Here is a 26,449-nt window from a genome sequence, read left to right as displayed (position 1 = left end):
TTGGTCTTTTTTCTTCAAAAAATGCTCATCTGAACAAAGTTTTATTATCATGAATTGTAAAATAGTTACTAGTCATAAAATGTTGTTTATTAGTACTTTTTATATAAATTTTTTAAAGTGTTCTTATTTTACTTTCATGCAGGTGATGAAACTTACCAGGACATTTTTCGTGATTTCTCCCAAATGGCATCCAATAATCCAGAGAAACTAAATCGTTTCCAGCAAGATTCACAGAAATTTTGAATTTTTTTTAGAATGGGGAAAACAGTAAATCTAGTGACCCCCTAATGTATATATCTGAAAACTCACATATTTTTACTGCTTTAATTCTACTTACTTACTTTTAGTAGCTATTGAGTGGTTTGGAGAAGAGATACCCATTCATTGATATTTTTATAAATCAAAACATAGATCTCTAGCAGTTGGGAGAAGAACCTACTTTAAGACTTATTTTATTTTTGTTTTTTTAAAAAAGCCTGTTTAAAGGGCTGTTTTTTATAGATGAAAGTTGAATCTGGACTTAGGCCATCTCTAGGTTACAAGATGCTAAGAATTTATACAAAATAATCTTTTTTTCCCAATGAATGATGGCATTGATGTTTTTCTTCTGTGCACTGTGCCCAGGATTGTTCAGTCAAGCCTGTCAGCATCAAGTGGGAGCCTGATGTCCTGCCTGATTCCAGAACGTGTCTTTGCTTTAGCTTCCTGGATGTTGGTGGTTCAAAATAGTTTTTGTTTTTATTTTTTCTTGGTAGCTATTATATACACAATATGTAATTTAATTATCAGAACTAGAGGATACATGACCCCATTTCCTCATAAATGTAGTTTATCCCTCACGTCCAGTACTTTAGCATATATACAGTGGCTGTACAGATTGATATAACTCAGTCCTTTAGATTTATTCCATTTTATGAAGCAAAAAAAGAAACCGTTGACATTTTTTTTTTTTCAATTACCAAAAGGATCTCATAGAAGTTATAGTTCTTCAATGTTGGGTTGATTTCCTAAAACCTTGACAATTTTATTGATGTAATAAAACTGTGTTTCAAAGGTTACTTGAATGTTGCAAAATTATGCTTTCATCAGATTGTAACTATCAAAGGAAAAGTTGACATAAAATAATGTAGAACATTTTTATATTTGAAATGTGTCCTTTTCAAGGTACATTTTTGCTGTTGCTCCTGGTGAAAGGAAAATCTCTCTGTAAAAGGAGAAAAAAAACCTCATTTTTTAAGTTTATACTAAAATATACAGCAATAAATTGCTTTTTAATTCTTCTAACATCTATCCTATGTACTTATTGTACATGGTATACATTCTTTTAAATTATAGCATCTATGTAGGCTTCCCTGGTAGCCCAGATGGTAAAGAATCTGCTTGCAATGTGGGAGACCTGGGTTTGATCCCTGGGTTGGGAAGATCCCCTGGAGGAGGGCACAGTAACCCACTCCAGTATTCTTGTGTGAAGAATCCCATGGATAGAGGAGCGTGGGGGAGCTATAGGCCAGGGGGTCTCAAAGAATCAGACACGAGTGACCGACTAAGCACAGTACATGTAGCTTTAGTATTTGGTTACATGAATCACAGACCCTTGAATTCCAAAATAATTATGGAATTGGATAGATACACTATACTATGGAAATATTAATTTTCTATGTATATGCTGCAAATTAGTTTGATTCCATCTTTGATTGACCTCTCTTGTCAGGAGTATAAAATAAGTAATTTGCCTTATGGTTAATTTTTAATATTGTCATAATTAAGTTTAATTTTCTTTTTCAAGTTATATGTAAGTAGTGAGAGATTTTTAAACTTGAGTTACCATATAAGTAGAGAAATTATATTTCATTGGGTATATAATACATTTTCTAACATTTTCCCACCAGTAAGTAGAGTTTTCTAAGTTGACCAAACATCAAATCAGAATCTAAACAGGAATTACACTGAAATAAATTCACATCACAGAAAAGGTTCTGTATTTGTTTGATCAAATTGCATGCATATAATGCTTATTTAGTAATAACTGCTGTGTATTAGATAAAGATAAAAATATATGTATGGATTATTTCTAAGGAAAGGCTAATTTCCAAAACCTTGTATTTTAATCGCAACAATAACAGGAACACCCTGTTTCACCTCTGAATCATAGATCACCCAGCTTTGCAAAAGTCTGATTTGTAGCATTTTTGTTAGTGTACTTTGAAATTAATTATCCAGAAAGCTCAAGGAGAAAGAAATATATTGAGATGAGAAAGAAAGAGACAAAGAGAGGAAGAAAGAAAGAAGAAACAAGAGCCTCACTTTTTGATCCTCGGAATCCTTTTAATCTTTATCTGAAGAAGCCTAGGTAGTTTTCATTTTGGATCCAGGCTTTGGTCTCCAGATCACCTCTGGGGTCTCTCTTTGTAAAAGCAGTTCTTAGATACTCTTTTAACTCCTGTGGCTTCAGTCATGAGTTGTTAATGTGGCAGTAATTAGTGTCTACTTAAATTTAATTGTTAGAGATGTATTTGAAGTACACTAAAGATGATCATGGTTCTGAATATCTTCAGAAAATCTTCAAAGAAAGTGAAAATTAAATCTTTAACAGTGCAGGGAGCTTGTACATTGAAAAATACATTTATATGGCTTGGTTTCTTGACTATGGCAAAACCCAATTTGGATTAAATTTGACAGAAATGATGCAGTAGTAACAGCAAAGTTTTAAAGTAAATTAATGGTTACAAGTAGTTACAGAGTAGGCTGGCTTTTAACCAAGGTGAATTTAACTGTATCAACTAATAGCTTTTCTATAGTATGTAACAAATCTGAGTTTTATTATGCTGTGAATTATTCAGTACAATATGGTCAATTACAGTGTAAACAATGTTAGTTATAATCTTGGGCTTCAAAAATCAATGTGATTGTCCTTTGTTTTCTTTCCCTAAGTGATCTGCTGGTATTTAGTTTCAGATCCCTTATTATTCCATTAATCATTATTAGCTCATTAGTTTAAAAGTTTGATTTAAAATAGTCTCAAAATAAGAGTATCAGTACTGTGAGGAATTTATACAGTGCAGTTTCATGTTAGAACTAGACTAAAGGTAATTGTGTAGTTATTTGTAATTTTTCATGGTAACAGTTAACATGTTTAAGATTTCTAATGTTTTAAAAAATTACCTTTGGTACAATTCTTAGAAATTCAGAGATTTCCAGGGATTCACTACATACAGTGTTTGCCTAATTTATACTGGTCTTCGTTATGTATTTTAATCAACTTTAGTGTTTACTTTGTAAAACATATATATTTGATTTGAAATATTACTTTGATTCTTCATGAGTGCATTTTGACAAAACATATACTTTTCCAGTCTGGACAACTTAAATTTGTGTTAAGCAGTATTTTAAAAATATAATTTTACACATGTGAAGTGTGATCACAAGAAACAGTTGTATTTAAGACTAAATTTACTATCCGTTTTGAATAAGACATTCCCTTATCACTCTTATATTGTTTAATTAACTTTTCTGTTTGATAGCACTTTTGACTGTGGACATGGGCTGGAAAAATGCTGTATTTTTATAGAATGGTCTTTGTAAAATGATTTCAGACCTACATGATATAGTGGAAAGAGCACTGACTAGTAATTATTACTCTTTGAAATCTGAGGGCCTCACAAATAAAACAAGTTGGATGAAACAAGGTGAAACTATAACAGCAGTCTTTCCTGTACTGTTCCCACAGCTCCTCCCAGTGTACCTTGCAATCAGTGTATCTTGCAGGATTCTCACGGTAAGGCTTCTGAGATCACCAACATTGTCTCTTTGATCATGGGCTGCTGCTCTTGTTTCACAGAGCTGGTCTCTGGTTTGCTGGTTGGTGGCATAGCTGACACCAGAACCCCTGTCTGACTCGTAGTCAGAGGCACTCATGTCATGAAATGATTTGAAAGCATTATAAATCAGCGAAGTCTGATAATGACTGCCAGCTTTCCTTGTGTTTTGATTTAAAAAAAAAAAGACTCCAAATATTCTGGAAAACCTGGATATAAAATTATTTTGAAGAAATAGATTAAGGTTTGAAGACATCAAATTGTAGGGAATTTTATATTTTTGCAATAACAAACATTGACAAAGGCAAAATGTTGTAAAGGTAATTTTAATCCAGCATATGCTTACCAATTCCTTGATTCTTCTAAACAAAGACAGCTAAAAGGGGCATGGATTCAGTTTGGCCAAGCCTTGACATCTATAAATACAATATTGTGGGCATCCTTTTCTGTTTACATAAACATCTACTAAAATGAGATAGTGGGAGGAAAGCAAGATTTGATTAAATAAACTGTTCTCTACATTGCTCTTTTCACTGTCTTATGTACTAGGTTTTCTTATTTTTCCTCAGCACACTTCCCAACCTTTTGGATATTCATTTTAAATAGGGAAAGCTCCCTACATTATAAAGAATATTGGCACCATTTATTTTATACAAAGGCTAAAGGTTAACTTTTAGAAATGATGAACTACTTTCCTATATGTGTTTACTTGTGCTTCATGATATTTCTGGATCATTCCAGTCATAAAGACTTATTACATGTAATATTTCCTGCTACCTGTGAAAAGATATATTTTAAAGAATGTATAACCAACAATCCATTTAATTTTTACTAGCATGTAGAGGATTTATTTGTATCTAACTCATGAATGTAGTTTTACTGTAGGATGTCACTGTAAATGGAACAAAGTACGTTATCTTTATAGTTATTCTAAGATGTACATTATGTAAGAATTGTAAATATTTGCCTGATTAAATTCTTTGTATGCCAAGAAATTATGTCAAGTCAATAAAAATCTCACTTCTGGCATAATTCTTTTATGTTCAGACTTCTACTTTATTGTGAACTACAATTGCAGAAATACCTGTTAACTGTCATGTTTTTCATATTTTCAGTCCTATATTCCTTTCCTACCCTGTCAAATTGGTCCAGATTGATCCTATTTGCTGATGGCTTCAACCATGAAATCCGTTTTGATTTTTTAAATATTTTCTTCTGCCTGCCGCAGAGCTGTATGGCTCCCAGTTCATTAGCTAAAAGCCACAAAAGGCCTTTTTTATGCTATAGCTCTAATATTTTTGCCAATATGATTGAGATATCTGTTGAAGTTTCTAATCTAGGCAACACATTTATACTCAGTCCTTTTAATAAACAAACAAAAACAAGTTTTTGCATGAATCAAGATGGAAGGAATAGAGGCTTAAAAGAACAGACCTGGAAGTGAATTGCCTGCTTTTGCTTTTCCTTTAAAAGTTAGGTGACAGCAGACACTAAAACTATTCTATGTAATTTACTTTATTCCACTTCACTTCATTTTCATAATAGTTATTTGACCAGGAGAATGGAAGCCGATAGTAAATGTTTTAAATGAAAACAGCCTACTTTCCTTTATTACAAAACAGTGCTTTTTCATTGTAGGAAAGGTTAATGATAAGCAAAAAGAATTCCGTCCTAATTCCATCATTTGCCTGTGATGTTTAGTGTGGCACCTCCTAGCCACATGTGTCTACTGAAATTTAATTAAAATTAGAATTAAGTGTTGAGTTCATGTGTTGAATTGCCACATGTCAGAGGCGCTAGCTTTGTGTCCAGTGACTACTGTTTTGAGCAGGGCAGATTATAGAATATATTCACCCTAGGAAGTTCTGTTGGATAGTACTGAGTGTGGGGGATGCTATTATTTCCATGGTGTATACCTTTCTAGACCTTTGGATGTGTATGTATTTATATACAGGGGGATCAAACTGTTTTGTCACCTGTTTCTTTCATTTAATAAATGAGGGACAAGTTTCTAAGTCTTTAATCTGCATCACTTTTGGGAGGATTTTTAAAAATCTTCTTATTGAAATTTTCAAACACTCAAAAGTAGAGATAATAACTTTAGTAGCTATTGGTTCATGACTTATACACTGTTTTATCTATACTTGTACCCATTTTTCCTCTTCCCTGTTTTTTTTAAGATGGGTGCCAGACATTTCAACAAATTGTTGAGTATGTCTCTCTAAATTGCTTTTATGCAGAACCTTAAAAATTATACAAATGAACTTATTTACAAAACAGAAGCAGACTTGGAGAACTGAACTTATTTATAAAACAGAAACAGACTTAGAGAACGAACTTACTGTTACTAGACAGGAAGGATTGGGGAGGGGGTAATAAGGAGTTTGGGGTTGACATGTATACAACAAGGACCTACTGTCCAATACAGAGAACTCTTCTCAGTAGTATGTAACAACCTAAATGGGAAAAGACTTTTAAAAAGAATAGATACATGTATGTGTATAATTGAATCACTTTGCTGTGCCCCTGGACTTGACACAACATTGTTCATCAACTATACTTCAATATAAAAAAGTTAAAGGGGGGGGAAAGGACTGTTCTTAAAAAATTATATCACCTTTCTTAAACTATGAAACTATGTAGTCAGTATTCAAATTCCTCAATACCTTGGTGTTCTTTAAAAAAAGATTTTTCAAATCAGAATTTATGTAAGTTCCATTCGTTGCAATTGGCTAATGTATCTGTTGAGGCTGTAAATCTATAGGTTCTTCCTCCATTTATCACTTAAAAAAATTTCCACTTACAGTTTGTTGACTACAGCACCAACAGCATCTTTGTTTTTTAATTTTAAAAAATTATCTATTTTTGGCTGCACTGGGTTTTCATTGCTGTGTGTAGGGTTTCCATAGTTGTGGGCGAGTGGGCTGCTCATTGTGGCGGCTTCTCTTGTGGCCGCCCAAGCTGTAGGCACTTGGATTCAGTAGTTGTGGCTGGTGGGCTCTAGAGTGCTGGCTCAGTAGTGGCGCACAGGTTTACCTGTCACTCGGCGTATGGGATCCTCCTGGACCGGGGATTGAAACCGTGTCCCCTGCACTGGCAGGCAGACTCTTAATCACTGGATCACCAGAGAATTCCCAACAGCATCTTTATTTTAGTTTCACTTTACTGATGAACATTTGATTTTAATATCTTGTCATCATAAACCTAGCTCTGCATTACCCTTGTGGCTAAATATTTGAGTACATTTTTCCTTATTCTGTTAGGAAAATGATGGTTTACAATGGGTGGGTGTATTTCTGATGCTCATTCAGTGACTCAAGCACCATCAGTTACTGGAGATATTATGGTTAAAGAAAGACACCTTGCTTGCTCTCTTTAAGTCTTGCCTTCTTGCAGCAAAGAAAGATGGGACTGGGTAGTTCTTAGGTGGCCCTTATGGTATCCTTGAGGATGGTGCTTCATCTGGACACTTGGAAGGGCTGGTGTTTAGAGACCACTCTTTGAGGCAGGGACACCCAAGCCAAGATCTGAAGCAGGAGAGGTTGACTGTCTGAAGATCCAGGGCACTGCTTTTCAAACTTTGGTTTGCAGAAGAATCACCATCAAGGCCCGGGCTCATTGAAGGTAATAGGGCCTGAGCCCTTGTATTTTATCAAGCTCCCCAGTGCTGCTCATTTCAGTTCAGTTCAGTTCAGTTCAGTTGCTCAGTCATGTCTGACTCTTTGCGACCCCATGAATCGTAGAATGCCAGGCCTCCCTGTCCATCACCAACTCCCGGAGTTCACTCAGACTCAGTCGTTGATGCCATCCAGCCATCTCATCCTCTGTCGTCCCCTTCTCCTCCTGCCCCCAATCCCTGCCAGCATCAGAGTCTTTTTCCAATGAGTCAACTTTGCAGGAGGTGGCCAAAGTACTGGAGTTTCAGCTTTAGCATCTTTCCTTCCAAAGAAATCCCAGGGCTGATCTCCTTCAGAATGGACTGGTTGGATCTCCTTGCAGTCCAAGGGACTCTCAAGAGTCTTCTCCAACACCACAGTTCAAAAGCATCAATTCTTCGGCGCTCAGCTTTCTTCACAGTCCAACTCTCACATCCATACATGACCACTGGAAAAACCATAGCATTGACTAGTCAGACCTTTGTTGACAAAGTAATGTCTCTGCTTTTGAATATGCTGTCTAGGTTGGTAATAACTTTTCTTCCAAGGAGTAAGCGTCTTTTAATTTCATGGCTGCAGTCACCATCTGCAGTGATTTTGGAGCCCCCCAAAATAAAGTCTGACACTGTTTACTCATCTGTTTCCCATGAAGTGATGGGACCAGATGCCATGATCTTTGTTTTCTGAATGTTGAGCTTTAAGCCAACTTTTTCACTCTCCACTTTCATCAAGAGGCTTTTTAGTTCTTCACTTTCTGCCATAAGGGTGGTGCCAGTGCTGCTAGTACCAATAAAAATTTGAGAACCACTGTTCTGTGGATAGGAGAGAGAACTGAAAGTTCTCTTAGATTTTAGTATTGCTAGAGTGCCCTTCAGGAAAGTTGTGTCAGTATAGGCACCCTCATCTGCTGTGGAAGAGTGTGTCTCTGTCAAACCTGACACTGTGTGACCTGAGCAAGTGACCTCAGTTACGCCTCAGTTAAGAATTTGCAAAACTACCGGGTATACAGTAAGTCTCTTTTGAAGTGTTTAAGTCTGTTAAAAAAACAAAACCCACAAGCTTCCTGGGGAGCTCTGAACCACCCAAAGTTTGTGGCAGGTGGCCCCCTGGTGGCTACATCCTTTAGGTTGCCTCTGGTCGGCCTCAGAGATGCCAAGTGAGGTGAGCAAGGGATTCATACCTCGGGTGTCAATCCTACTTCACCGAGAATGGGAAAGGAGTTGCTAGTTTAAATTCTTCAGCCCTAGATAGTCTCCAAGGTGTGAAAGGAGTCAGGGAGAGGACGTAAAGCCTTTAAGAAATTAGGAGGGAAAAGATATAAACAGAGAAAATTTTTTGTGCGTCCAGTTTAGTCTTTTTGCTTCCGAAGGCTTAGCTTCGGTTTCTAGAGCCTGAGGCTGTGCACTTAACGAGGGCCATTTTCCACAGACCGTACAGCCTGCTGGCTCGTGTGTGCAAGTCCTCACCGCCTCCTTCAGACACGCTGGAGGGACTCCTGCGGGCTCACTGCCCAACCCCACTGTAATCCTTCTGAGCTTAGGACCCAGTGGCTGCCAGGCAGCCTGGCCCCGCCTCTCCGCGTATCAGCGCCCGCAGATTGGCAGCTCGGCTCCGCCCCCGCCATGGCTGCCGCCTGCTGCCGGGGCTGCTAACTTGCTGCCGGGATACTGGTCTCTGCCGCAACTCTCCGGCTGATCTGTCCGCGGGCGGGCGGCGCATGGGTCTCCTCCGAGGCGGGCCCCCGTGCGCTCGGGCCATGGCGCGTCTGGGCGCTGTGCGCTCCCACTACTGCGCGCTGCTGCTGGCCGCGGCGCTGGCCGTCTGTGCCTTCTACTACCTGGGCTCGGGCCGGGAGACCTTCTCCAGCGCCACCAAGAGGCTGAAGGAGGCCCGCGCCGGGGCCCCTGCTGCGCCCTCACCGCCGGTGCTGGAGCTGGCGCGGGGATCCTTGGCGCCGGCCCCGGGCGCTAAGGCCAAGAGCCTGGAGGGCGGCGGGGCCGGGCCGGTGGACTACCACCTGCTGATGATGTTCACCAAGGCCGAACACAATGCCGCGTTGCAGGCCAAGGCCCGCGTTGCCCTCCGCTCCCTGCTGCGCCTCGCTAAGTTCGAGGCGCACGAGGTGCTTAACCTGCATTTCGTAAGCGAGGAGGCCAGCCGCGAGGTGGCCAAGGCCCTGCTGCGGGAGCTGCTGCCGCCCGCCGCCGGCTTCAAATGCAAGGTGAGCGGGGCCCCAGCTAGAGGCTCCGGATAGGTGACTCGGTCAGTGTGGGGCCCGGCCTGGATCCAGGGGTCAGGAGGGAGGTGTCTTAGTTGCGATGCCCATTGCCAGTGCCAGCAGAAGCCTAACCCCTTAACCCGTACCCTGCCTGAATTGTGCGTTCATAGCACGCTGCAGGCATGGTCCGGGGGGGCGTGTCTCGGAGCCTCTATTAGCTGACTTCCTTGATCCGAGCTTCCCTTTAACTGCGGCCCCCTGGAGAATCAGCAAGCCCGCTCTTTCCTGATGTGGTTGATTTCAGCAGTCAGTGCCTTTAAGTCTGCCCCTCTGTTTATTCTTTTCAGTGTTTGACTTTTGAGGATGGAGCAGGTCACTTGAAGGTGCAGCGTCTGCTGGACAAGGTCTTAGGCCGCTTGAGTTGTTCAAATTACAGGGACATTTCTCATAGCTCTAAGGATTTCAGTTGAAACTGGTCCAGCCCAAACCCAGCCCATGTGAACCATTTCATCTCCTCAGTGTGCCTCCTTCTTCCCTTCTCTTCAGGGTCATGAACCCATTTAGAAAAGCAGCGGGTTCCTCCCAGCAAGAAAGTGTTCCAAGAGGTAAAGATATAAGATCTGGAGAGGGCAGAGCAGAGCTAGTCGTCTTGTTCCGGGCTGGACCACCTGGCTCTTCTTGTGAGAGATTGTATTCTTCAGTCAGCCAGCTCAGTCGCTCAGTCATATCCGACTCTTTGCGACCCCGTGGACTGCAGCACACCGGGCCTCCCTGTCCATCACCAACTCCTGGAGCTTACTCAAACTCATGTCCATCTGGTCGGTGATGCCATCCAACCATCTCATCCCCTGTCATCCCCTTCTCCCGCCTTCAGTCTTTCCCAGCATCAGGGTCTTTTCCAGTGTGTCGGTTCTTTGCATCAGGTGGCCAAAGTATTGGAGTATTTCAGCTTCAGCATCAGTCCTTCCAATGAATATTCAGGACTGATTTCCTTTAGGATTGACTGGTTGGATCTCCTTGCAGTCCAAGCTTAGTGTTAATGGCCTCAGTTAAATTACATGTCTCCTTTTGACCTAATAGTTGCCCAGAGGGGATCTAAGGTGTGATTTTGGGATAGAAATAATGTGCACTAAATCACTCCAGTCATGTCCGGCTCTATGCGACCCAATGGACTGTAGCCCACCAGGCTCCTCTGTCCAGCGGGATTCCCCAGGCAAGAATACTAGAGTGGGTTGCCATGTCCTCCTCCAAGTGATCTTCCCGACCCAGGGATTGAACTCGTGTCTCCTGTCTCCTGCGTTGGCAGGCGGGTTCTTAGTAGCTGATCTTAAAGGATGGAGACTGGTGGTAGGGGGAGGGGCGGTAAGATTAGTGTACCATGCGTTTGTGCTGGGTGAGTGACTAAGGGGAGCCAGTGCTGGCCTCCTGCAGGGTTCAGGGGCCTGTTGGTGTTTGTTTTTGGCCGCACCACACAGCCTGTGGGATCTGAGTTCCTCGACCTGTGTCCCTTGGAGTGGAAGTTAACCAGTGGACCTCCAGGGAACTCCCTTTTTTGTTGTTGTTGTCTATAGAATCAAGTCCTCATTTCTTGGCAGGGCTGTCTGTTGTGGGGCCGGGCTCCTCAGCCAACCTCCTTGTCCTTCCCCTACTAACTGTACTGAATGTGCCTTTACACAAGCTGTACTCTCTGCCCAGAGCGTCCTTCCTTTCTTCCTGGGCCCTTGACCACGGTTTACGTAGTTTTCACCTTCCCCCAGGAATTCCCCCAGAACCGGGGACAGTCTGTGCCCAGCCCTCCACAGCATTCTGTTCCAGCTTTCTGCCATAGCATCCAGTCTATGCCCTGCCCAGAAAAAATGAACCCTTCAGGAACACCCACCAGTCATAGTGAGGCACCTGGTCTGGATTCCATGGTACAGGAGGCCAAGAATCCAGGTCCAGGGTCCACTGTCTGAGCTGGGGTTCTTTCAGCCTGGGGCTCATGCCGATTTCCGTAATTGCAGTGTTGGGAGGTAGGGCCTGGCAGCCTGTTCCGGGTGTTCCTTAGGACTCCATTGTTTTGAGAAATCCTTTGCTAGTTCAAGGGAGAAAAGCAAGAGCCTTTGATCATAGGGCCAGTCTGGATAGAGCTGGGTAACTGCTGGTGACCCCGCCTCCCTTTGCCTCTCAGGGGCATCGGACTCGACTGGTGCTCCAGACACCACCTTGTAGACCAGCACTGTCATTGTTTCACTTTCTGAGTCAGAGGTCACACCCTGGGCCTCTCTGCCCCGTTACTAGAACTCTGCTGTCCCCTTCCTGAGCTCCAGCCACAGTGTCCTGTCATATATCCAACTTTTTCCAGCCTACATGCCTCTGCTTCTTTTGTTCCACCACCAGGATACACTTTCTGTGTGCATCGCTAAGTCTCGCCCATCTTCAGATACCATTTCCTTGTTGGAGCCATCCAAGGAGCCTCCATTCGAGAGGCACGTCTTCCTCATGTACCTGGCTGGTGCGGTGGACTGCATGCCTTCTTATCTCCGGTGTCTATGCCTGGAACATAGTGGGCACTATAAATACAGGTGTAGGGCAGGTCCAGGCTCAGGGCCGGTTCCCTCCTTGGAGTTTGTGTTTCATGCTCCAACTCTTTCCCTCTGCTGGCCTGGTTCTGACGGTCAGAGCCATCACTCAAGACCTGAGGCAGCTGCAGATGACCTGAAGGAATTGATACCACCCCACCAAGGCATGAGGAATGAGGGTCTGGGGGCTTCCGACTTGATGGCTGTGTTCAGATAAGGGTTTATCATTTTCAGCTAAATGGCTTTTATTCCTTTTATTTTTTGTATGTGGATCTGTTTCCTGTGTGTGACCACAGTCATCTCTGTCTGGCCCTCAGGAGCCCATCATGTATGCTTAAGTCCCCTGAATGACTGAGCATCTGCTGTGTGTCGGACCCTAAAGTCACAACTGCAGGGAACACAGACGGGGCAGGTACAGCCCCTGACACCAGGTACCCATGGTGCTTAGCATCACCCATGTACAGCCTGTCCCATTGCTGAACCTGCTGGATTGGGCACGAGATAGTCCCGAGGGAGGGGGACAGCACTGCGTTTAAACCGCAGGTGGCCAGTGACTATTTGGGTGACGTGGGTGACCCCTCTTTGCGTCTCAGGGCCTCCCAGGCCTCCTCTCAAATGAAGATTTAACCCCTACTGCCCTGGGAGAGGTGAGGATCAAGTGCCACCTCGTGTACTGCAGGCAGCCCTGTGCTGCTGTGGCCGTTGTTGTGTGTCCGGTCTCACAACACTCTTCTACTCTGCTGACTTCTGGGAACTCAGCCCTGGCGGGCCCTGCAGCCATTGCCTCCCTGCTTTTTGGGGTGCCAGCCCCCTGCAGAGGCCCAGGGGGACTTTCCTGGTGCTGTGGGGACACCCTCAGGCATACAGCATGATTGCTTCTTGTGCTGTGCTATGCCTCAGATAGTGACCACTCAGAAAGGCCATCTCTGAACCCCTTTTCTGAAGCGGCTGCCACCCTATTAGCCTTCATTATCTTTCCCATCACCTTGTTGGTTGCACACACTCATTTGTTCATTCATTCAACAGAGATTACTGAGCGCTTATCCTGCTGCAGGCTCTCTTCTAGGTGCTGGTGGCCAGCAGGAGCAGAGCCAGGCCCCTGCCCTGTGGAGCTTACATCCCAGGGCTGTAGGGGTGTGGAGGCGCTTGGCCCAAACAAATGAACAGAAGTCCTCACAGAGTGAGTCAGATCATGATCATGTAGAGAAAAGTCAAGGTGGATAAGGACACAGGGAGTGTCCGTGTGTCGGGGTGGGGAATTGTGGGCTGTTTTGTACAGGTGGGCAGGGAAGCCCTCACAGATCCTGTTAACATCTGAGCAGGGGCTGAAGGAAGCGAGAGGAAGAGCTATTTGAACATCAAGAAACAAGTTTGAGAAAGTCACTACCCTGTTTCCTAGTTTGCATTCTGCCCCTCCCTCCTAGAGTGTCATGTCCACAAGGGCAGGGCATTACTACCCTCTTGGTCTGCTGGGGTGGACAGCCGCCCTGTAAATGCCACCCCTGTTTCTGGCCTGAGTTGGGAGTGACAGACAGACACAGGGACAGGTGCCTCCCATATCTGGAACACAGGCCAGACAGACTTCTGGAGGGACAGGCTGCTCTGGACAGCAGCTGGCCGCCCTTCAGGGAGGGGCAGACTGTTCAAGGCTAATCCCAGAAGAGAAGAGAACCAGACAGGCCTGCTTCTCACTGCAGTTTCTCCTCTTTCCCTGAGGGAGGCGGTAACATGTCAGGTGGGGAAAGGAGGGCTGGGGAGCTGCAGGAGGTGGGGAGTGCTGGTCTACTGGGGCACAGATGGCGTGAGACAATGGATGGTGTTCTCTCTTCCTCCATCACTGTTACATTTTTAGCACAGTTCCTGGCACACTCTAGGCTCTCAGAAATATTGTATAGTCGACTGATTGATAGCTGTATTAATTAAACCTGAGAAATCATAGAAGGGTTCTTGGTGTGCTGCCCCTGGTACATCAAACTTCAGCCATCTCAGAGCACGAGGCTGGGTTGGTCCATCTCCAGATGACAAGTTAGGAACAGGAAGGAGGCCTTGTGCTTTCTACACTTAAAAGTGACCACTAGATTCCAGGAGGAGCGGGCTGGGGACTTGGGGTAACGAGACAAAAGTTAAATCTCGTTGCACACCTTTTTTGAATTTGTAGTTTCTTTTATTGCAAAAGGAAAACTGTGAGTCGCTTTGAAAAGCCCCAGCTCATAGTTGAGGCTCTAAAGAAGCCTGAGGGTAAAAACCTCAATGCTGGCTTCTCAGTGAAGCTAATGACAAACAGGTGACATTGCAACGCAGATTCCCCCACCTGTCATGGCAGCAGGTACCTTGACCAGAAGAAAACTTTTGACTAAGTTATGACCATCTGGGAAAGAAGTGATCAAAGAAGTGTATCCTCAAGTAAGATGCTCTTTGAAAAGACTAGATGACATTTTATACTCTAAAATTTAGAGAATTTACCAAATGCAATGGAACTCTTAAATTATAATACATTTATGATACAACTGTAGTAATGTACCAGTGTATGTTTCTCATGGGAAACTTCAGTCATGGATCTGTAGGGAAGAACTTTGTATAGTATTATTGTATCATGCACAGTGTATCATGCACTCTGGATAACTTCACAGATAAGTTTTAAAGTTTTAAGGTAAAGTCCATCCATAACTAAGAGCAGCGATCGTCATGTATACCTGATACCTGGGTGAGCTGGGCTTCCCTGGTGGCTCAGCGGTAAAGAACCTGCCTGAAATGCAGGAAACTCAGGTTTGATCCCTGGATCAGGGAGATCCCCTGGAGGAGAGCATGGCAACCCAGTATTCTTGCCGGGGAAATCCCACGGACACAGGAGCTTAGTGGGCTATGGTCCATGGGGTCACAGAGAGTAGGACACGACTAAAGCAGCTGAGCACAGCGTGCACTGGGTGATTTGCAAATACTGTGGGGGCTTCAGTGCATGAATGAAATGTTCCAGCTTAGGGTAACAGTCATTCTTCATGATCACTTGACTGTTTTCTGTTCCAATAGGTCATTTTTGAAAGACCGATGATTACATTTTCTTGCAATTCAAAAAGCTTGAGATATAATTCATGTCCCATGAAATTCACCCTTTAAAATACACAATTCAACAAAACTTGAAAAATTTGAGACCTCCCTTCCTATGACACTGTCACAGATCATTGACATGCAGTTCTATCATGATGTCATTAGAATCAGAAATACATCTAATTAGCAGCTTTGTAGATAGCTTAATATTAAAAAATACACAGTGGTTTTTAACACATTGACCAACTTGTTCAGTTATGATCACTAATTCCAGAGCATTTCATCACCCCAGAAAAGAAGCTGTACCATCAGCACTCATTCCCCTTTCACCCTTTCCTCTCAGCCCTGGCACCCACGAACCTGCTTTCTATAAATTTGCTTGTTCTGAACATTTCATATAAATAGACCTTTACTTCTGACTTCTTTCACTTAGCGTGATGCTTTTAAGGTTCATGTTGTGTATGTGGCAGTACTTCATGCCTTTTTAGTGTTGAATAATATTCTGTTGTATGGCTGTACCACATTTTTACTTATTTATTCATTAGTTGATGGACATTTGAGTTTCTGCTTTTTGGCTATTATGAATAAATTGCTGTGAATATTCATTTACAAATTTTTGTGTGGATATGTTTTCAGATCTCTTGGGTATATACCTGGGTGTGGAAGGGCTTGGTGACTGTGAGGAGCTGCCAGACTTTTCCAGTGTATTGTTATTTTACATTCCCGTCAGCTGTGTGTGAGGGTTCCAATTTCTCCACGTGCTCACCAGCACTTGTTGTCTGTCTTGATTATTGCCATCTTACTGGGTGTGAGGTAGCATCTCATTGTGGTTCTGATTTTCATTTCCCTAATGACTAAAGATGAGATGATCACACATTGATAAGGACAGCCAAATAAATATATTTGGGATTTTTCTTACATATTTAAGGGCTTCCCTGATAGCTCAGTTGGTAAAGAATCTGCCTGCAATGCGGGAGACCTGGGTTGGGAAGATCCCCTGGAGTAGGGAAAGGCTACTCACTACAGTATTCTGGCCTAGAGAATTCCATGGACTCTATAGTCCATAGGGTCGCAAAGAGTTGGATACGACTGAGCAACTTTTGCTTTTGCTTTTGCTTACTTAGGCTGCTTCCCAGGTGGCTCAGATGGTAAAAGTGTCAGCCTGCAGTGTGGGAGACCCGGGTTCGATCCCTGGGTCGGGAAGATCCCCTGGAGAAGACAATGGCAACCCATTCCAGTACTCTTGCCTGGAAAACTCCATGGACGGAGGAGCCTGGTAGGCTATAGTCCATGGATTTGCAAAGAGTTGGACATGATGAGCAACTTCACTTCACTTACGTATTTGCCAGGATACATTTTACAAGAAATACTAGGTATCTTGACTCTTCCTGCACATCCTGAAAGATGTTATAACATCTCTGGAAACACTTTTTACTGAAGGACAAGGTTTGGAAATTTCTGAGGTGTTTAGTAACTTTGGGGGCTTTCCTTTGGGATCAGCTGGTAAAGAATCCTCCCGCAATGTGGGAGACCTCGGTTCGATCACTGGGTTGGGAAGATCCCCTGGAGACGGGAAAGGCTACCCACTCCAGTATTCTGGCCTGGAGAATTCCATGGACTGTATAGTCCATGGGGTTGCAAAGAGTTGGACACTACTGCGCAACTTTCACTTTAGTAATGCTATACCTAAAATCAATGAGGTGGTAGTAGTATAAATACTTGATTAGGAGAATTGTAACAATATTTGTTCAGCACTTTAGAGCTTAAGAAAGTGCTTGCACAAATGTTTCACCTGAGCATCACTGTGACTGGTGAAGGAGCCTCTAAGGCTGAGACATCGGTGCTTTGCTTGAGCTCCCACACTAAGAAGTGGGGCTGGACTGTGATATGTGCTTTGGGGAGTAGGAGGCAGGACAAGACAGGGAGCCATTGAGGGGCACAATCTGTATCATCCCCCTGCCCAGATTCCCCGAATAAACATTCAGTCTGAATAAAGACTGTGCTTGCTGCCATCATCGCTTTGCAGAGCCTTGCAGAATCACCAAGCATTGGAGCAAGCAGGAAACTCTGATCCTCTGGGTGCAGTGTCCTCCCAGTGAGCTGATAGATTAGCTGATAGATCCTGGGCAGCAGGGCAGTGACTTACTCAGTATACACAGGGCTGGGGTTAGAATCAGCCTGGGCCCTTCCATCTTCTATTTGAGTGTCAGTGTTTTCAGCGGCCTCTCTAAAGCCCAGGGCAGAGTGGACAGGATACAGGGTCGTTTTCACCATCCCAGTGGAGTTTCTTCCGGTGTTTCCAAGGATCCCTCAGGCTGGAAAGGGGAGTGGAGGCACCTCTCTGACCTTTGGCAGGCCAAACCTCTGCTGTTCCCTCGGGGCCAGCTTTACAGCTGTCCAGTGCCTGAGACCACCAGAGAGTTAGTTTTGGGTGAGCTGTAACATTGCTCCCAGGGAAACTACGTGGTGTGTCACCTGTTTGGGGGTGCACGCTGGGGCCGGTTTGAGAGTAGCATCAGCGCGCCGGCCTCCCAGGCCAGAAGGAGGAGGAGCTGCAGGAAGGCAGCCCACACTGGACCACCTCCTTGCTGGTCACCGCATCCTCCCCGACAGCCAGCAGGGGGAGAGCTTGCCCTGCAGCTCCCGGGCAGAGTCACCTCTTCTGCCCATCGCGCCGCGTGCAGCGCCACTCACGGCCACTGGAGGGCACCGCCGCCCCGCGTTTGCTTGGCCCGAGCCCGGGCCCTTCTCTGCCTCTCCTTCCACTGAGGAAGCCTGGGGCGCAATCCTAGCTGTTTTTGTTCATTCTCCACGAGTCCACGAGCGTCCCCCTTGCTCACTGCCTCCGCCACAACGCCGCTCCGTGTTTTAGAAAGGAAGAACGAAATGAAAGGCAATCTGTCTGGCGGTTATGGGTAGTCATTTCCTTCCCGCGCCGGGTGTAAGCCTGTTTTGATCAGGCCCTTTGGAAAAAGCGGGTGAGAAGCAAGCTGGGAAGGTTTGATTCTGGACGGGGAAGGCTGCAGCGCTTCCCTGCAGCATAGAAGGAAGAGTGTGGATGGGCGGTGCGGTGTGCTTCTATGCCTCCCGAGCCCCCGTGCTCCTCCTTGGTCCGTGCCCTATGAGCACTGTTCCGGGGCAGCCTCTCAGCCTCCAGGGTGCCTTCTTTGTCCAGTCTGGGGTGCCCATCACGCCTAGCATGGACCCTCTGGTGAAGGGAGGGGAACTGTGTCTCTTGGAGCAGCTTGAGGGTGGAGTCTCTCTCACCTTGGATAAGTTCACCAGAGCCCCAGGGTTTTACATTGTGTCCATGCCCCCAGGTATCCAGGCTCTTAGTGGGGACTTGGGCAAGGGGACCGCGTAGTAAAGAGGGTGCCTGTTGACCTGGGTGCTGGACCTGACGGGACCCTTGTTGCCTAATTGCGGGGAGCCTCCGTGTCCTCAGCCGTCAGATGGGCTTGGATCCCCTCTTCACACCCTTCCTGGTCCAGGGCTCTTGCCTTGGCCTTGGGACTGCTCCCACTGGCCTGTGGGTTGCTTGGGGTTGGTCAGGATGGTCAGGCCTGGCCGGGAGAGGCAGCCCTGTGCTCTCTTTCCTGTTTCAGGTGCCTGTTCTGAGCAGCTGAGCCAGGCCCTGTAGGCTGGCACAAAGCCTGCTGTTAACTTAATGTCTTTTAAATTAAAGTCATTTGATTTATTTATTGGGATAATTATTGTCGAGCCGCTCCAATTAAGTGGTCCCCGTGCTGGTGGGTCAGTGTGTCCTAGAGGCTCTGGAGCCCTGTGCTGGTCCAGGGTGCACTTTACTCTCCTTGGGCCTCCTCTTCCTCTCCTGGCTGGAGCTTCCCACCCTTCCCTCCACTAGCCAGGTTTGTCCTGTGCCCACCAGGGACAGGCCCCTGGGCAGGAGTGCATAGTTCGGGACTTGACACCTGGACTCAAATGCAGTCTGTGACATGTGGGGACAGTGTAACCCCTCTCAGCCTCCGACCTCCCCAGAGGGCCTTACCAGGGTGGTTATAAGGTGAAAATGGGCACCACTGGGCCCCGGCACACGGCAGGTGGTTAGTTAGCGGTGGCTGCTACTTGTGGTACCTGAGTCGGCATTGCGGGGAGGAGCCTTTTCTCATCAGTTTGGAAGGCTGGCACCTATTGGTTCAATTGGAGAGCAGTGATGGGAGTTTGAAAATCAGAGTTCTGTACAGATTTATTTCAAGGTGTCTCAGTCTGTTTAGGCTATTGTGACAAAATACTGGTGGCTTATAAACAATTTCCTGTGACTAATCAATTTCTGACCACCACGTCCCCCTTCCGCACATGCCCAGCACAGGTCTGGCTCTGGGCAGAGGCTCAGCAAATGATAGCTTGCTTTGGCCTGTGTTCTGGAGCAGGTGCTGCTGTTTCTTATCAGGATGGGGAAGCTGGTCTGTGTTTTGCTGTGCCTTCTTTGTGAAGGTTCCTTTCTAGAAGCTCCAATTCTAGAAGTTCTAGAAGGTTCCAGCATTTTATTTAACTCTTCTTAATGGTGTTTTCTCGATCTGATTGCACACAGCAATTGTTCATAATCTTTTTGGGAATTCAGCAAAGTATAAACTGTAAGTGATTTTGAAAAGCCAGGAGACCCGAATCCCCCAGAGCTTACTCATTTCCTTTTCCCACCCATCTCTTTGAGTAGGGTCTTGGGCCTCACCCTCTGGGGTCCACACCCCGTCAGCTGCTGTGAGGGGGCCCTGTTGTACCAGATTAGCACGGCAGTCCAGGACACGGGCTCCGTGAGACCTGCCCAGACAGTCAGACTCCTTGAGTCCTGGTTACTGTGGGATTGTGAATGGGCTTCACCGGCTCTGGCAGGTGGACGGTGGGTTAGTCATCGTTTGAAAACTTGTACAGGATTCAGCAGAGTACATGCTTTGTTCTGCACAGCCCCGGCCACCCCTGTCTGGGGAACAGGAAGACATGGGGTAGGGGATACCAGGGTGTCTGGGGCTGGTTTTGTGAGGATGGAGGGGCTGTCTGTGGGTGTCAGGGAACTTGGGATGGCACTCATCGTAATGGGACCCTCCCAGTCTTGCAGAGGAGGGAAGCGAGGCAGCTGGGGCAGCAGAGTGGCTTGTGTTCTGTACCTGGCCGGAGAGTCATGATCAGAAGGTGGGGCAGTGGGAGCCACAGGGCCTGTGAGGCCCACCCGCTCGGTGCTGGTGGCTGCCGTGTAGCTGTGCTCACCGAGCTGCCTGGAGTCGCGGGAGCCCCTTTGAGCCTCTGGGACTTTGCTCAGGTGCTTCCTCTCCTGAACGCCCAGCCCGCCCTTTATCTGGTTAACTCCTTTCACCCTTCAAGATTAGGCTCAGCTGGGTGCCGATAACGTGGGGAGGCTGTTCCTGACCACCCCACCCTGCGTTGGCCCTCCTCTCCCTAGTGGCGCTGTGCTGAAGTTGGCTCCTGGGCAATTACTCCCGGGGGCCAGGCTGTCTTCCTTCCTCCCGAGTCTGGGGACGTGGTGTAGCACAGGGCCTGGTGTGGGGTCCGACCCAGCAAGAGCCTGCCAGGTGGGCTCAGGTGGTCGGTCGAGTGCCCCTCTCCTAGATATCCCGTGTGCGTGCTCCCGCAAGGAGGACAGGGATGGGGACAGTGTGGGTCCCTGGCATCCAGAGAGGCCTCTTGATCTAGATGACGTCTTCCTCATACCTTTTAATGCTGGTCCTCCAGACAGGAAGGTGTCCGGTCTGAAGCCAGCTGGGAAGACCCAGGTGTGTGTTGGAGACGTCTTCCTGGGTTTCAGAACTCTCCCCGTGTGTTACTATGCAGGGCTGCTGATGCTGGTCTGGAGGAGGTGGGAGGGATCGGCCTCTCTCTCCCCTTATGCAGGCAAGGGCAGGGGGCGGCAGTGGCTGCTTGGTCTGCCCAGAGCCCCCAGTGGGTGAGCCTGGAGCCTCTCTGGTAAGCCGCCCAGCCCCTGCCCATCGGCTCACTCTCTGAGTCCTACCCAGGGAGCCTGATCCTGGGTCCTGGGGCTCTCCCTGATCCCAGCTTCCTCTGGCAAGGCTTCCAGTGTCCCTGAGCCTCAGTTTCTCATCTGTGAGATGGCAGGCGCATACTAGCCCTGAGTGATATTCCACAGCTTCTTACTGACATGTTGAAACTGGACACGGAAAGTTGTAAAACACGTGTCCTTTCCAGGCTTTCCCAAGTGGGAGGATGGGAGACTGGGGGAGACTTGACGCCGTTGTTCATCTCTTTCTGGGGTCGCCCCACCAAGTCCTGCTCGCCGATTCTACTTTGCTCCTCTGGGAGATACTGGTTGATTTCCTGGCCACTGCCGCGAGCCAGGCTGCACCTGGAGCCAGGGGACGCGGTGTGGAAGCTCCCTCAGGGGTCTCCCAGCGCCAGTGTTGCTCTTGCACAGGTGGCATCAGTTGAGTGGCGGGCCGCTGCTGGACTCCATCTTCCTTCTCTTCCTCAGTCCTGGGAGGAGGGAGGGCTTCTCCCCGAGGAAGAGGTTTCCCAGGTGAGGATCCCGAGCCCAAAGCAGGTTCAGAGCTTGGGCTCTGAGGCATGGAGCCGGGGTGGGAGCTGACCTTTCTGGCTGGTGAGCTCTGGGCGCTAAGCCCTGTGATGTCAGTTCTGGGGCTTCATTCCAGGCCCTCCAAACAGGGGGTGCTGTAGGAGAGCTGGTGTCCCCCCAGGAGGGTTCCCACGGTGCCCTCTGCTCGCGGGGGCCTCACACACGTGGCCTCTTCCTCTCGTCGCTGGGTGCTGTGAGGAGAGCAGGTCCCCTCAACCTGCTCACAGTGGGTCTCTTATTCCTCCTCCAAGTTCCTGAGAACCAGCCAGGGGGCCTCTGTAGAGGATGTGGCCTGTGTGGTGTGTTGTTTGGAGCCTCACTTCCCTCTTGTGGCAGCAGGTCCAAGAGGTCAGGGCTGGAGGCAGCTGGAAAGGCCGTGAAGTCCTGTCCCCTTCTGTTAACGTGTGAGGAAATGGGCCCAGAGACGCCGAGTGATGGCTCAAGGCCACACAGCGGTCAGCGGACGGGGTCTGGGACCCGCTTTCCCTCCCGTGCTGACTCCCTGCCTGCTGTCCGTTCTGTTTGTTCTGAAGCCAGTTCCTGGGCCGCGCTGGTCTCTGTGTGATCTTAGCTGAGACAGCCATCAGATCTCACCTACCTGTGACTGCCTGTGTTTTGTGTACGCTGAATGGCCTCGCTGCCCGATCCACTGAGCTGAGTGGATCCAGAGTCCAGCTGATGGGGCGGCTTCAGATGCAGGCCCCAAGGCCTTCGGAGAGGCTCCCACTGTCCTGTGGCCGGCCTACGCGGGGCCCCGAGGCAGGCTGAGCCTGTGTGAGAGTGTTTGGAGGGGGACTGAGCGTGTGTAAGTGTGTGTGTGTGTGTGTGTGTAGAGGGGCTGAGCCTGTGTGTGTGGAGGTGGGAACTGAGTCTGTGTGAGTGTGTATCTGTCACTGAGAGTGTGTAAGTGTGTGTGTGTGGAGGAGGGCTGAGCCTGTGTGAGTGTGTGTGGAGGGGGGCTGAGCCTGTGTGAGTGTGTGTGTGTGGAGGAGGGCTGAGCCTGTGTGAGTGTGTGTGGAGGGGGGCTGAGCCTGTGTGAGTGTGTGTGTGTTGAGGGGGTGGGGCTGGTAGGATCCCACGGCTGTCCCCTGCCTGAGTCTGTGAGTGTGTGGAGGGTGGCTGAGTGTGTATGTGTGTGTGTGGTGGGGTGAGGCTGAGCCTGTGTGAGTGTGTGTGTGGAGGGGGGTTGAATGTGTGAGTGTGTGTGTGGAGGGGGGCTGAGAGTGTGTGTGTGTGTGTTGGGGGTGGGGCTGACAGGATCCCACTGCTGTCCGCTGCCTGAGCCTGTGTGTGTGTGGTGGGGTGGGGCTGAGCCTGTGTGAGTGTGTGTGGAGGGGGGCTGAGTGTGTGTGTGTGTGTGTTGGGGAGGTGGGGCTGATAGGATCCCACTTCTGTCCCCTGCCTGAGTCTGTGAGTGTGTGGAGGGGGGCTGAGTGTGTGAATGTGTGTGTGGAGGGGGGCTGAGCCTGTGTGTGAGTGTGTGTGTGGAGGGGGGCTGTGTGTGTGCGTGATGGAGTGAGGCTGAGCCCGTGTGAGTGTGTGTGTGGAGGGGGGCTGTGTGTGTGTGTGTGTTGGGGGTGGGACTGATAGGATCTCACTACTGTTCCCTGAGTCTGTGTGTGTGTGAATGTGTGGAGGGCAGCTGAGTGTGAGTGTGTGTGTGGAGGGGGGCTGTGTGTGTGTGTGTGTGGTGGGGTGAGGCTGAGCCTGTGTGAGTGTGTGTGTGGGGGGCTGAGCCTGTGTGTGTGTGAGTGTGTGTGGACAGGGGGCTGAGGCTGTGTGAGTGTGTATCTGTCACTGAGCGTGTGTAAGTGTGTGTGTGTGTAGGAGGACTAAGCCTGTGTGAGTGTGTGTGTGTGTGTTGGGGGGTGGGGCTGATAGGATCTCACTGCTGTCTCCTGCCTGAGTCTATGTGTGTGTGAGTGTGTGGAGGGGGGCTGAGTGTGTGTGTGTGTGTGGAGGGGGGCTGTGTGTGTGTGATGGGGTGAGGCTGAGCCTGTGTGAGTGTGTGTGGAGGGGGGCTGAGTGTGTGTGTGTGTGTGTGGTGGGATGAGGCTGAACCTGTGTGAGTATGTGTGAAGGGGGACTGAGTGTGTGTGTGGAGGGGGGCTGAGTGTGTGTGGAGGGGGGCTGAGTGTGTGTGTGTGTGTGTGTGTGTGTGTGTGTTGGGGGTGGGGCTGATAGGATCTCACTGCTGTTCCCTGCCTGAGTCTGTGTGTGTGTGAGTGTTTGGAGGACAGCTGAGTGTGTGTGTGTGGGGGGGGGTGAGGCTGAGCCTGTGAGTGTGTGTGTGTGTGTGGGGGGGGTGAGGCTGAGCCTGTGTGTGAGTGTGTGTGTGGTGGGGTGAGGCTGAGCCTGTGTGAGTGTGTGTGTGGGGGGCTGAGCCAGTGTGAGTGTGTGTGGACGGGGGGCTGAGCCTGTGTGAGTGTGTATCTGTCACTGAGCGTGTGTAAGTGTGTGTGTGTGTAGGAGGACTAAGCCTGTGTGAGTGTGTGTGTGTGTGTTGGGGGGTGGGGCTGATAGTATCTTACTGCTGTCCCTTGCCCGAGTCTGTGTGTGTGTGTGTGTGTGTGTGTGTGTGGAGGGGGGCTGAGTGTGTGTGTGTGCGTGTGGTGGGGTGAGGCTGAGCCTGTGTGAGTGTGTGTGTGTGTGTTGGGGGGTGGGACTGATAGGATCCCACTGCTGTCCCCTGCCTGAGTCTGTGTGTGTGTGTGTGTGTGTGTGTGTGTGTGTGGTGGGCTGAGGCTGAGCCTGTGTGAGTGTGTATGTGTTGGGGGATGGGGCTGATGGGATCCCACTTCTGTCCCCTACCGGAGTCTATGTGTGAGTGTGTGTGTGCAGAGGGGCTGTGTGTGTGAGTGTGTGTGTGGAGGGCGGCTGAGCCTGTGTGTGTGTGAGTGTGTGTGTGTTGGGGGATGGGGCTGATGGGATCCCACTGCTGTCCCCTGCCTGAGTCTGCACCCTGTCAAGCCCAGTCCTGCTGTGTCACAGGGTCTCTGGGCACCAGGAAATGGGCTCCCCGCTGTGGGAGCTGACATCGTGACGCAGTAGGCACTCTGGTATCTCTCTCTGGTTTACCATCCACCTGGCCCACCTGGAGAGTCCACCCTCCGGAGCCCTGTTGCCTGAGCAGGTCTCGGTGGTGCCTCTGTCCTCCCCTGCTGCCTACAGACTGGTGAGGCTGCCAGGTGAGAGGCCCTGGCAGCAGGCTCTGCGTTGGTTCTCCCCACTCCGGATGCAGCCTGGCACAGGGATGGGCAGGAGCTTCTCGGATGAGCGTGGCATGGGCTTCAGACAGGACTGGGAGGGCCCCAGGCCCACCTGATCCCTCTGGGAGGCAGTGGGGCGTGGTCTGCCTTCTCCGAGCAACTTCCTCACCCACACAGGGGCACGGCACTGCACCCCGCCTCAACATGTTGTCGTGGGCATGAAACGACATGACTTAATGTGTCTAGAGGACCCGTGTGTGACCAGTAGAGTGGACTAGGGGTCTGCGGTGGACCTGAGGCACGGGGGCCCCCTCCTCCATGAAGCCCATCCAGGTCTGCCTCCTGCCCCGCAGCGGCAGTACGCTCTCTGGGTCTGCTCCCTGGAAACCCCCTCATGGCCTGCCTCGCTGGACTGCACCTGCCCATCCTGTGTCCCAGGTCAGATCCTGGTGTAGGTGGCCATGCCCCGGCCTGGGCTGTGCGGGCTGGCTGCCTGGATGCTCAGGTTTGTCTTACAAAAGGGCCAAGTTTGGCACAGAGGTGGCCTGGGCTGCATACTTCTATTATGTTCGGTGTAGGTACTGAGTGAGAGGGTGACTGAGCCATGGGACCCGCCGAGCTGCCTTATCCCCCTGTGACACCCACCTCTCTCAGAGTGGGGGAGGGACAAGCTTTCTGCTCATGAGAGCAGCTCGTGGGAAGGAGACCTCGCTCTGAAGGCACCCTGGAGGGAGGTGGATCTGTGCCCTATGGTTGGCAGGGCAAGCTGCTGGCGATTTTGGCTGCTGCTGATCTGTGTTAAGATGAGTTTAACTTGTGGCCAGTGTGGAGTGAGACTTTGGTCCTGGTCCCCAGGGATGGGCACTGCTGACACCTGAAACACGGCCGAAGTTTCAGATCCCTGATCGCCCACCTACTCGGGGTCCGGTTGTGCTGTAGGTCACTCAGCCAGGAGCAGGCAATGAATGGACGGGGTGTGGGTCCCCAGCTACTTGCTGCCAGCCTCGGGGGCACAGGTCGCCTGCAGTCCACAGTGGACAGGGCTCCCTGTCCACAGACAAGCTCCTCAGCTTGTCTGAGAGTCTTACTTCCATGGGTTCCTGTCTAAAACCAGCCTGGTTAATGACCCCCTTTGGCAGCGGGGGCTGGGGTGTTACACAGAGTGTGGTGAGCAGTGTTGGCAAAGGAAGTGAGGTGTTAGGGGGTCAGTTGTGTTTAGTTGTCTGTACTTCTGACTCCTTGAGCAGCTTTTGCTTTGGCCAGAAATGTGAGCAACTGAAGTTGGTCATTGATATGGATCTCAGAGGGTCGCACAACTTTTGAGAGCAAATGTGGAATGAAAGCGTTCCTCTTTACTACGGGGAAGCTTTGTCTCAAGTCCCT

General features: G+C 48.6%; 2 protein-coding genes across 22 annotated transcripts in view; both read left to right on the top strand.

Moving 5' to 3' along the window:
- The window catches only part of ACAP2 (ArfGAP with coiled-coil, ankyrin repeat and PH domains 2), a 176,261-nt gene extending 171,414 nt beyond the window's left edge, over window positions 1-4,847 (top strand). For all 4 annotated transcript variants that reach the window (XM_086399294.1, XM_086399275.1, XM_086399284.1 and 1 more), the window contains one exon: window positions 143-4,847. In XM_086399294.1, the coding sequence (XP_086255420.1) occupies window positions 143-243 (101 nt within the window). In that variant the 3' untranslated portion in view covers window positions 244-4,847. The remainder of the gene's footprint in view (window positions 1-142) is intronic.
- A 4,237-nt stretch (window positions 4,848-9,084) lies between these two features.
- XXYLT1 (xyloside xylosyltransferase 1) overlaps window positions 9,085-26,449 on the top strand; it is a 174,678-nt gene continuing 157,313 nt past the window's right edge. For 12 of the 18 annotated variants that reach the window (XM_086399326.1, XM_086399309.1, XM_086399467.1 and 9 more), the window contains exon 1: window positions 9,085-9,692. In XM_086399326.1, coding sequence (XP_086255452.1) covers window positions 9,189-9,692 — 504 coding nt within the window. In that variant the 5' untranslated portion in view covers window positions 9,085-9,188. Of the gene's footprint in view, window positions 9,693-18,072; window positions 18,274-19,869; window positions 19,891-21,075; window positions 21,233-21,363; window positions 21,801-21,860; window positions 21,882-26,449 lie in introns of those variants that run through there. The other 6 variants (XM_086399430.1, XM_086399447.1, XM_086399378.1 and 3 more) reach the window with 6 other exon arrangements.

The sequence above is a fragment of the Bos grunniens genome, chromosome 1 (assembly GCF_055505025.1).
Source record: "Bos grunniens cultivar Pamir isolate PY7600 chromosome 1, Bosgru_T2T1.0, whole genome shotgun sequence".
Lineage (NCBI taxonomy): Eukaryota > Metazoa > Chordata > Mammalia > Artiodactyla > Bovidae > Bos > Bos grunniens.
The sequence above is the reverse complement of the archived record's forward strand: the minus strand, read 5'-3'. Positions and strand labels throughout refer to the sequence as shown.